The 12,134-nt window shown below is 40.7% G+C and overlaps 1 protein-coding gene across 1 annotated transcript; it reads right to left on the bottom strand.

Annotated features, from left to right (window-relative positions):
* Positions 1-440: 440 nt before the first annotated feature.
* Positions 441-10,732, bottom strand: LOC112560853 (protein DDB_G0287365-like). The gene is made up of 21 exons (XM_025232947.1): positions 10,650-10,732; positions 10,074-10,230; positions 9,681-9,879; positions 9,394-9,563; positions 9,020-9,146; positions 8,578-8,727; positions 8,043-8,243; positions 7,516-7,620; positions 7,074-7,258; positions 6,782-6,851; positions 6,236-6,354; positions 5,730-5,911; positions 5,361-5,430; positions 4,462-4,608; positions 3,663-3,816; positions 2,914-2,985; positions 2,549-2,742; positions 1,866-2,089; positions 1,313-1,534; positions 748-852; positions 441-481 (listed from the first exon to the last, which is right to left on the bottom strand). Exons 1-16 carry the CDS (start codon positions 10,655-10,657, stop codon positions 2,981-2,983), a joined length of 2,049 nt encoding a protein of 682 aa, XP_025088732.1. The 5' UTR covers positions 10,658-10,732; the 3' UTR covers positions 441-481; positions 748-852; positions 1,313-1,534; positions 1,866-2,089; positions 2,549-2,742; positions 2,914-2,980.
* Positions 10,733-12,134: the final 1,402 nt, after the last annotated feature.

The following is a 12,134-nucleotide window of genomic DNA, read 5'->3' as shown; positions in this document are numbered from 1 at the left end:
AGTAAAAAGCTTTTCCTGTGCTGTCTGCATCCAGCGCCGCCAACGACGAGGTCATGATGTGGTCATTCTTGATGACAACAGGAAAGTCACTCTTCACCTGAAACTGGGTGGTTGTCTTGGGAAGGCACAGACCCACCCGAACAATATCTTCCCTGTAACAAGTGGCGAATCGAAACTCACTTTGCATGCATACAGATATTCTTGGCATCTCTACGAACTAAAAAAGAAAGACAAAGAAGGATTAAGAAAGAGAGAAAAAGAGGGATCCAAAAGAAAATTTCTGATAAGCATGTATACATATAGTTCTACACGTACATGTTCTACATTAAGAATGGAGTTTTTTTTATCGATATCGTAACGTCTTACTTTTCAAACCCGTATCCGTTAATATCGAAGTAGGTCGGCACTTTCCCAAGAGTGGAGTTGAAGTTGACCGTGTAGGACATGTTAGTGCGCAGCAGGAACGTGTTCCTGTTAGTACCTGGCACACAAGGAACGAGCACTGGGTCACGTGACTCTCACAAACAAACAATCGCTTAAAACATGAAGGACATCAGTTTTCAGAGTTTTCAGAAGCGCAAGACCTGTTGATGTAGATGACGACCTGTGTGAGAAGACACAAATCTGGTGTCGGATGTTTGATGTCTGAAACCATAGCATGTCTGTGTCATGTGCGACAAGCTTTAAAAAATACCAATATTTGATACTGTATATGTAAGACTGTCTCATAAACATATGAATAATTACCTTGGATGACATGTCGGTAGGTAGGCTGGTCATCCGGATAAGGATGAGAGGACTCTTGACTTTGTTGGTTCTGGTAAGGACACCGTCACTTCCAATAATCTCCATCTGATTGAACATTAAGTACTCTATGATCAGCATAGCTAATAAATGTATGCAGCATAGCATTCATATTTGTTAAATAAGAATGTATCTAGTGATAACAATAGCAGTAACACTAGTAGTGTAGTTATACAGAACTATTGCTTTTACGGACAGCAACCACTTTACTATAATCCTAAGATACTGTCTTTTTTTACTGGTATAACAATAAGCCCTGTATTAATTACTCCTGGGGCTTACGGCAAATTTTGCTCCATTCCCACATTTTTAATATACCCTTTATATTTCTCAAAATGAAACACAATCACCATATATATATATATCTAAAACAGATAAATACTATATATATATAATGTGTTTTTTATGATAAAGGCATGTTTACAAGTGTTCTCTGTGAATAAAGTCACATTCTAAGTCAGTGTCAGGAACATGCCATCGTACCTGGAAAAGCAGACGACTGATTTACCTGCACATATTTGTAAGGACACGCAGCCATGTTCCAGTTCGGGTAGTCAACTGTGTTGCACTTGTCGCCGGTGAAAAACGGGGTGTTGGGTACAATCTGAGTGTTGGCCTGGCCGGTCACAGAGCCGTCCATGTCCCTGAAGGTCGCCTGTAAGTTGCCGTCGTCATCTGTCCACTCGTACACAGAGGAGTTGCCCCGAAACACCCAGTTGCCGTCGTTGACCTGTTCAAGAAAGAAAATAAAGAAAGAAAGTAAAAAAAGAAACAAATAAACAAAGAAGGCAAGAAATTTACTACAATTTAAATTTAATACATTTTACATTCCCAAAACTGGCATGTATCCTGTTTTATTTTCAGAATCTGCAATTAACTCTGTTAGAGTCATGTAGACTTTGCTGAAGGCAGCATTTATCGAAAGCATTTACCCTCGGAAAGATATGAAAAAAATGAAAGACTATTTTGAAAACACTTTGTATATACATTGCTCAGATGAAAAGGAACGTAACCGGGTTTTCACTTGCATTCTTATTCATAACAACAAACAAACAACATACGTTGTCGCAGAAGCCAAACTTGATATCTGGGTGTACATATAGGGCACCGATGGGTAATATTACTTCTCTTGAAACTAATGGCACCCTTTGGCATCACTGGCCGGGTGGAGCCGTATTTGTCCACCCACTGGTCTGCCCACCACTGATGGGAAAAGCGGTCAAAGAAGCAGTTCTTCACAAACATTGGGCCCTGGTACATGGATACGCCCGAGACAGTTTCATAGCTGTTTAAAAATACAATTTTATGGCTGTAAGTTAGAAATAGTGGGACGGAGTTTTCCAAAAACATCCATTTCTTTGTTAAGTCATATAAAATTGTTCACTTCTTTTATGTGGGTGTCTGTCTGTCTGTCTGTCTGTCCGTCTGTCTGTCTGTCTGTCTGTCTGTCTGTCTGTCTGTCTGTCTGTCTGTCTGTCTGTCTGTCTCTGTTTTGTTATTTAAATGGAATGAAGAATAAGTTCTTAAAACATTTTACGGAAGTTGTATGTTCAGTGGATTACTAGCCAGTTCAAAACCAAATAGTGACATGCTTAACGTTGTATATCCTGCAGTCTGAAGGCCGGACAAATATAAACAAACGCTCGACAAAGTATGCAAAGTGTGTGTGTGACTGTTAGAGAAAAGCTTTGCCAGACTTGGTCGTTGTCCGAGCGCCATTCCAGTAACCTCCCCCTGCACGTACGGACTGCTGGCGAATGAAGTGTTGAGCAGCACAGAGGGCTTCTCGATCAAATTACTGAACATCTCGCTTGATCAACAAACAGCTGTGGCTGGCCTCTGTTGTCAGACTGTCCAATGAACACACTGTCGCTGACCTCAGACCCTGTGTCAGTCCCCGTGTTCCCGCCGGCAAAGCTCTGTGGAGAATCTGCAAATCTTATAAACAACCACCAACCTCAGCACAACATCTTTCAGAGATTTATATCTGTATATGAATAAATCATTAAATCAGATGACAATAAATATAAAAATACATTTGGTAATGATACATAAATGTCTGCAATAGAGCAGCAGGCTAGACTAGGTCTTCTTCTTTAGGTTACTTACGAGGATTTAACCACTCGAATGTTTCCAGCCTTCAGCCACATGTTGTGTTTTCTGTTTTTGTACATCGTCAGCCTGCCAAGTAAAGTGCCAACTGTTCTGTCACTTCAGAAAAATAATTCAAAAATAATTTACGGAAATGACTTAAATCAAAGAAAACGATTCAATTACTTCTTCCGTAGGACAACAGTAACCAGGGCCAAGCTCAGGGGGCCCCGCCACGAACTGATATCAATACACATCCATGGCCCCGCGCTTGTGATTGAAACCCTGGCGATAGTGGCAAGGGCCCCACGGGCGGTAAGAACGGGCCTAATAGTAAAAGTCCTTTGAGATGGCCGACATTGTTACTGCCATGTACAAAATTTACATACAGAAGCCAGGGCTTGGTAGGCTACTTTATAACACTAGTCATTACGTTTATAACACTAGTTATTACATTTTTAGGCTAACTATAAATTTGGACAGAGCAGTAAGTTAACTGTTTACTAACGGGAAGCTGGTCAATGAAGACTATATTTCATCTCTGTAAAAATACCGTTAAAACTTTTCAAACAACACTGCTAGAATTTGGGAAAAAAAGTGGAGGAATCAGCTGCCAGTACAAAACTGCGGGAAATGAATGAAGATGAAAACATTGCACACACACACACACACGTTAGTACCAGTATTATTTCCAACTCTCCAGACATGTTACGTCCATGAATGTTTACAAAGCTGGATGAGCCTCCCGCTACCTCACCTATACTTACCTTTCCATCTGAGTCCAGACACGTGACCCGTTGGCGTTGGGAGGACTTCGGGGATCGTAGTCGTTGGCAGTTGGAATGACGCGTTAGGCGGCGCCACATCTCCCTGATAGTTCTCGCCTCCACTTGCAATTTTGCTGTCAAAGAACAGTCCGTCCTGAAAGTTTAAAAGAGAGTAAACAGATTACCTGTAAATTCCTTTCCTAATCTTATTCGAACTGATTTTCTCTTCCTTGTTTGATCCATCCGGCTCCGTACAAAAATAATTCTCTCTCTCACTCACATGCACAGATTTCTTTTTCTACATTCGGGATCTCCGGCACTATTAAAATATATTTGAAGATGACTTAACTTTAGATTACTATTTGATGACAGTTTTGGACAAATTTAGAGTGGGTGTTCCAATATTGCAGACCATTGTTTTCGATACAGAAGATCACGTGATCTGCTTTGTCCATTATGTAAAATGAATAAAGATGAAGTTCATTCTTTTTTAAGTTGTAAAGCTTTACTGCATCTTAGAGTAGGACTTATTGGCTTCAGATAATAAATCAACTGTAAAGAATTTGGAATTGTGTCGTTTTTATGCTTTTCAATTAAGAAAATCTACAATGAGATATTAATTTCTTCAGTAATTATTTTGAAGGCATGGCTTGTATCTTTGGCTTTTATACCTTTTTAAATGGAACACCATTATCTTTGTTGTCAGCTCCCCTTCTATGAGGCCATGGCCCTTGAAAATCAAACAAGAAGTGTAAACCACCCGCCACACACACACACAGACACACTTGAAAGACTCTACCAGTGAGTTAGAATGAGCGACGTTTCCATAAAATCTTGTGAGGGGGAAGTATTGCGACGAATATGGAGGTGCTGAAGCCACTAATTCAGGCACTTTGGCTGACAAGGTCAAAGGTCGGTCTGCGAAGATCATGCCGTAGCCATGGCCCTGTAATTATGAGCAAATGTAAGACAGGGTCAGGCCTTGCCCGGCTTTATACATAGGTAGCCTCGGTAACTAGATAGCAGACATTCCTAACTTTTCAATTTTGCCAAGCGATGCCAATTTTGCCTCTAGCCACTCACACTGTCATTTTCAAAACCAATTACAGTACAACTGAGGGATATTGGATGCTGACAGTATTTTTAAGAAAATACAGCGTAAAGCAAGATTAATACATTTCAGTTAATATCAGTATACAATAGCGCACTAAGTATCAAGGAAGAAAGTACACAAACTAGAAGTTACCCATACTGCACAGCAACATTTATTCTCAAAGTTATCAGCATGTTGAACTGATTGTACGATCTGCAGAAAGGAAATGAAATCTAGCAAAAATATCTTAAAGTGAAAATAACAATGAAAATAATTTCGTTCCTTTGATCGAAAATATACATTATGTTTAGACCAAAGAAAAGGTGTAACAATTCTCGGAACTCAGTGGCCGAGAAAGGGGAGTAAATGTAAGTGTTCCATCCCGCGTACAGACACGATCCAAAGCTTTTCAATCCGCCACCTTTAACTTCTTGGATAAATCAGATACATAATCATGCTAGTCCGGGTGCTGGCCCGAGCAGGTCTCGAACCGGCGACTTTCCGTCCCGCTCAGACCAGCAGAATGAGACCCAAACTCCGAGTCTTACTCTCGCCAAAACTTTTTCTGTTAATGTCAAGTCAATCGTCTAGAATGATCAACTCACGTCAGAGCCAGCAGCCACGTTGTTGATGATGTTGTTGTTGGGGTGAGTCAGCCAGAATGTGGACACATCACTGGTTTATGTAAAAGATAAGACAGATCCATCAGTCGTATGTTCCGCATGACTTCCTTGTTTTAGCTTATGTCTTTCACACACTCCAACACAGGAACAAACGTGAGACAGCGAATAACTGTAGTTCAATAAATGTGTGTGTGTGTGTGTGGATAAGTTGGTGCTAATGTGTGTGTTTGTGTGCACGTGTGTGTTAATATGTGGGATATATATGTGTACGTGTGCCTGCGTGCTCTCTCTCACTCAACAAGGATGTGTCATTGTCACGATTGGAGATGTGGAAGGAAGAGTACGGCTTACTTGCAGAAAATCTCAGGTATCTTTAAGAGGTTCTTGCACATATCGACAGTGCGATCCCCAGGTGTCAACATCCCGTAGCGAGTGCCCACGCCCAAGTTTCTATACATCGTGGTGTTCTGCTCCACTGCATCTTCTAGAAAATAGCCGTGGCCCAGGTGATCATAACAGACATGGTCGCTCACCTGGTTTGGGACAAAGGGCGAGCATGTCATAAGGGGTTTCCTGTAGACATCTAAATAAGCTTGAACATAAGAACCACATCTGAGACATAACTTTTCAAAATCCAACCATTTCTTTATTCTTATCGTCCCTCATTAACCATGTACCCATGCAAGTTGGGGGAGCAGGGTAATCTCCTCTGTCCCAGGCCTTGAGCATGCCTCGACGACCGACCTTCTCCTACGTCGAGCTGTGTTCGTTAAGTGAACGAATGATGAAGTTAAAGGTGTAAATGCCAGTGATCATATGTGTATATGTGTATCAAACACTGACAACAAAAGAATTACCTCTGTATTGTGTGAGCCATGAACAGTGACACATCGGGAGAAGCTATGGTGAATAGAGTTGTTTCGGAACCACATCCCTCTAGCCTCGACCATCATGTGGAAGTGCAGAGGATAGGCACCTGCAAGGGCAAAGATATTGTAACACATCAGAGAGCAGGTGTCAGGGGCCTCAAGATGCGCGGTTGTCTTTCTTACCGAGTTAGCAACAATTGTGAACATTGTTTTTGACGGATTACATTACTCTATGATGATCACACCGATTTATCTCAGTACCAAAAATACTTCAATACAACATTTATATGATAAACTTTATAAAAATTAATATATTTATAAGTGCTAATTCTATAGGCATGAAAGCAGTTATCTTTTGTCAATTACTTTGCTGTTTAAATTTTCGTTTGCAATATCATGACATAGAGTATGCTTGTGGTAGTAATATAGGTGGTAAATAATGCTTTAACAATCCTGAAAGTCAAAAACTAAATTCATTAAACTCAAAGGAAAAGAAGAAATAATCTTGAAGGACAACAAATTCAAGCAGCGTACCTACGGAAGCTTGCTGCCCCATGTGATAGAGTTCAACGCCTTCTACATGAATTGTTGACCCCCTTAAAGCCTGTTACACAGAAATTATATACAAGTATTTTCATAAAACAGATAATTTGCAAAAGCGAACTTTTTGAAAGACGTCCCTGCGATCTTTGTAAAAAAGGTTACCTGGTTAATAACAACGTATTTTACATCAGTAGTATAATTTTGTATATGAATACAACTTTAAATAACTTCGATATAAAATACAAACACTTGTTTGTAAATTTGCTTAAGAATTTTCCTGTACCTTTATTTGTCCTCCAAATGTGTCTTTCTGAAATGCTTGACACAAAAGATATTCGTAGTCTGTGAAGTTGTAACATTGCGGTTCCATGATGCCCTGGATCTTGATGTTGCGTGTCAGAAGACCGACCTCAGCGCGCATGTCTACATTCTGAGACACTTCGCCATAGTGCATGTTGTCAAGTGCTCCTGTTTCAAAATCATGTGAAAAATATGTCTACATTGTACCTGGATTTGTTTGTTTGTTTGTTTTTGTTTGTTTTTTGTTTTTTTTTGTTTTTGTTTTTTGTTGTTGGTTTTTTTTTACAAATGTGGACATTTATTTGCCTACATTAGTAAAATGAATCTTTATACGCTAATTAAATAACGTTAAAATATTTCGTTAAACGTCCTTTACGTGTTTATTTCTGCCAAAACAATCTCTTGAACAAATAATTATGGTTTACCATCCAATCGAATTTGATTCTTGCTGCAAGTACTGCAAGGCAAGATGCGCCGAACTTCGACCTGTTCCCAGTCGTAGTCCGTGGAGGTAATCACCACCTCATCCCCTTTAGTCAAACATTTCGTAGTGAACTTATGTACAAGCAGGCTAAGTATGCCAAACAAACTCAGGTAGCAAGACGGTTGATGGATTCCTCAGAATATTCAGTCCTAATATTAAGCTTCAATCCACCACAACTGTCCCTTACTACATATACACAAATTTCTTTTCAATGTCATATAAAAACAACAGTTAAGGTCAATTTTCTCAAAATATTTTGTTCAATTCAGTTGTGAGTCAGTTTAAAAGTATGAAAGGAGTCTACACTAGATGCTAGACAAACGTGTAAAGAGAGAAGAGGAAAAACGGATAACATATTTAATAACATATTTATTCAAAGCAGTTTACTTGTGCTGTGCTTCTTCACTGGCTTAATCGAATGTCACAGGTCCTGGGAAAAAATCCAATGTTTGTATACTTGATGTTTACCTGGTTCCCAGCTCGACACGTCGTTGTCCAGTGAGATGACAGGAAAGGCCAGGTCGCTCGTCAGTACGCGAAAATCAACATTGGTACCACTTGACCTGACACTAAAGGTCAAGTTACTCTCCGCAACTGAGAGGTGAAGATACTCGGTGTCGGGAGACTGAGTTCCTGAGGCCAGTCTTTCTAGCGCCGTGGTCTTGTCACCTGCCAGACAAACATTCTTTAAACTGGCCGGCACTTGACAAATAAGTGATCATAATAGCTAGAGGATGCATAACGATGACACCTAGGAAGACATCTATTTTGCCCATCGACTGTAAAAGTTTTAACATTCTGTAGACTTGCTGACATTGGCGCAGCTGCCAGACAATGAAAGGAAAGTAATCCAGAAGGAAATCTGAAATGTAAGGCATCTGCATTGTGAAAAAAATGTCTTTTTGGATGCAAAGCTACAAATTCTGGGAAATTCTTTCTGTTATAAAAATAACCTTCCTACGAAAACACACACACACTTCTTATTTCGTTAAGAACGGCTTACCCATGCGAGCTATAAAGGCATATGAATCGCCGAGTCCGATATTCCTGACTTGCTGAGCACCGAGGCGTTCCAGGCTAGTGAACAGCGCTTCACTGCCAACTCCCAGGCTGCTGCGCACACTGGCCGCCAGGACACAACCCTGCGGCATTTCTGTCAGAACATATTTTAGTTTGTGGCACCAGTCCATTGCATTACGAGTGATTATGCAGTTTTTTGTACCATCCAAGTCCACTTAGGCCCACGATATATATATACACACACAATACCGTGATATTACAAATATTGCGGATCATTTTATCTTCTAATTTTTCTGAACCTTTCGAATTCTACCATTATACTTACCACTTGAATCCAGCTACACCACCTACCTACTCCCCTTATTGCGTAGTACTACTGCTACTAGTACTCTCTGGTACTAACAGTACCACTTTGGAATACCTACTTTCTAGAAATGTTGGGAGATCCATCCACGTGCTGGCGTCGAAAGATCCAAAATCAAATACAGCGCCATCGGGGTACCATGATGTCACAAATAAACCAACTTTGTTTTCAGCCGCGTATGGTGAAGTCTGAAATTTGTGAATTCATGGCTGTACAAGTACCAAAAATTCGTTTGCTTGTTGAAAAAAAAAAATCATGTTTCTCTCATCACCAAGAGTTCCATCTAGGAAGTACAAAATATGTGCTTGTGAGGTATGTGTGGTTGATGACAGAGAAAAAGGTGGGATGGGGTGGGGTATTGGGAGGGAAACAAGAAGAGGAAAATGATAGTAAGGATGATTAATACTATTTAGCAAGCCCTCGTTAGCTGCTGACCGAATGACTGTAGACGAAGCCACAGCTGGCGGAGGACAAGGCTGGGACTGTGTGTGCTAGTCTTGTCCAGGATGTCTTGGGTTTGCCATGCAGCTCCATCACACCCCCACTCCGCACGCCAAGGAACTTTCTGCCGAGCCAGGTGTCCTCGTACTTTGAAATGGAGTTGCCTGATTACAGGAGAGCATATATAGGTAAGCACGAGACCCTGTATGATGCTGCTAGCTTCCTCAACAGTCATGACTAAAAGTTGTGAAGTATAAGGAAAGGGTGCGGAGGTGACTGACCGTATAGGCTGATGGTTGCCCTTCTGTTGAGAGGGCAGCTTTGACTGCCCATGTGGAACTCTCCAATAACACGTATGTAAGAAGCTTGAAGTAGGATGTCGTCCACATTGTCCCAAATGAGGGCGCCACCGGCGTCCACCGTGAGATTGGCCAGCCTGGGAGGACTTTCATCTAGTAGCAGCCTCTTTCTCACGGACACCTGTTGCCAAATAATTTTAAAACACTTACAGACTATAGACGCATATAAAAGGTCATTAAGCGCATGCTGGTTTTTTATTATTTTACTATCGATTTTATTTTATTAGTGAAGAAGATAAGTCTTGGTGACAATGAAAAGCAGGCTGAATAACCAAAGAGATGTTTGAAATGAGGTGTAAGTTAAAAAATACCAACCTCTGCGTTTTCTCCAGGCTTCTGTCCCAATGGCCACGTTGCACTGTCGCTCCATCTTAGTAAACCAGTCTGTTCCCACGGACATTGAGAGGCCATGGACAGGTGGCGCGTGAGCAGCGTGCACACCAGGTGCAGACAGCCAATGAACGTCTTGAGGCTTTGATTGAAGACAACATGTGATATACTGAGGTTAATTTTTACTTATGGTCTTCAAATAAATCCCTGATTCTACTTCACGCGCAGTGTGTTCATGTGTGCAAAACATTTGTCATGACGTCAAACAAACAAACAAATGATAAACGTCTTCCTATGACCTTTTGAACTGTAGCGAGTGAGGTGTTGGAGACTGCTCTCATATCTGGATGATTTATGAAAGGGGTGACCATCTCTCCTACCTCGTTGCTTTACTTTTCTCGTTTCTTTACCCCTTTGACAGCTTAATTTTGCTAATCAGCGTGGTGTTCTTCTAATGTTTCGCTTGCTGACTGAGCCTCAAAGAACAACTTGTGTAATTTATTGGTCAACACTGATGACACTTTGCTTGAATAGACGTTAGTGACAAAGTGCTTCTCTTACCGTGACATTATCTGTATTCACCATCAGTAGATACGCCTCTTTCTTCTTTTTCACTCTGACGATTCTCGGAACCTCGCAGAGACGCCACGGCATGCCACCCTTTCGAAAGGTATTTATAGAGAGTGTGCACGTGCACACAGGACGATCGACTCACGGACTGTGACGTGGGTGCGCGTGTGCTCGTTTAGTCTCGGACTATCGATACGATCTGCGGGTGTTTTGTTCCTTATCAGATATCTATTAGAACCTTAGGGCATCTATTCCGAAAAGACCATTAAGCATCTGGAAGTAATATCTTGCAAGACTGAATCTTTTTTGATTGCCCGTAAAATGGAGAAGTGTAGGAAATGAGAAAAGATGAGAGGCTCGCTGGTGTGGAGGCCGTGAAAATAAACTTTCTGACTGCAAGACCAAAGCAGTTACAGCTGTCGTGCTGGTCACTCAAAACAACAAATTTTCAGTAAGCAAGCGACAGAGTTTGAGGGTCTGGTACAGGAATGATCTCATATCTTAAGTATTCCCTTTTATGTGTGTATATATATATATTTCACGTTTTGCCATAGATTCCACGAGACTTTCAAGGTTTGCCCTCTAAATATTAAATAAAAAATTTCCAAAAAGTAATGAGAATTTATTGTAATTTATTTTATGAAAACAATACAAATCAATTTTATAATCTTTAAAATTGTATTCTTTTGAACGCACACAAGGTATACTCTGTTGTTCGGGGCTTTAAAATGTCAGCTGTGAAGTTGTTCGAATGTTCTGAGGTCTTCCCGTATTCACAAGTGTGTTGCTTTAAATATCATTAGACTTAGTATTAATTGGCTGCTTGATATCAGCTTCTTTAAAACTAGGTTTGTTGCAGTTTATCCTTCATTGTGATAAACCTCTGAAATAAAAGTTCTTCTGATATGCACTACATGCCTTAGTGCTGGCTTTCGCTATAACAAGGAGGGAATTCACTGTGTAGAAGCACTGGCTGTTTATACGTTCACAGCGTTCACAAGAAGACAAATCAGATCACACGGACTTATGGAAAGGTGACCAAATCGTACTCATATGTTTCCTTACATGCCTTTCTTGTCATGCTGCTGCAAGTTATGGCTGTTCATAAACGTTTCAATAAACCACATAAGCATCACTCATTGAAACATGTTTATTGTTGTCGATTTATTAATGCTCGCAGTTCAAAACCAATTCTACGCGCGCATCTTTACAGTCACGGAAATCAATCAGAGCTGCATGTTAGTACAACTTGAACATTTGTTCCCGTAAGCGCGCCATCTGTTTCACCCTGATGCCGAGTTGAGATCGGGAGTTGTCCTCGACTTCGTCCAACACAAAGTTTACAAGCTGACCAGGTTACCATGTTCCTCCATTTCGAGCTTGATTAAAATGTTACATTGTTCTACTGATGTCTTCAAGGTCCATCATACCTGTCGGAGTGAGTATCTGACATCTTACCATTGATGTGGTAGTCTA

This window comes from Pomacea canaliculata, linkage group LG3 (assembly GCF_003073045.1).
Source record: "Pomacea canaliculata isolate SZHN2017 linkage group LG3, ASM307304v1, whole genome shotgun sequence".
NCBI lineage: Eukaryota > Metazoa > Mollusca > Gastropoda > Architaenioglossa > Ampullariidae > Pomacea > Pomacea canaliculata.
This window is presented reverse-complemented; position numbering and strand designations above follow the sequence as displayed.

Excerpts from the sequence above, each read along its gene's own strand:
- LOC112560853 (XM_025232947.1), bottom strand. Across the intron at positions 6,355-6,781 it reads GGGGCAGCAAGCTTCCGTAG|GTGCCTATCCTCTGCACTTC; the intron begins GTACGCTGCTTG and ends TTGCCCTTGCAG. Across the intron at positions 4,609-5,360 it reads ACGTGGCTGCTGGCTCTGAC|GGCCATGGCTACGGCATGAT; the intron begins GTGAGTTGATCA and ends TCATAATTACAG.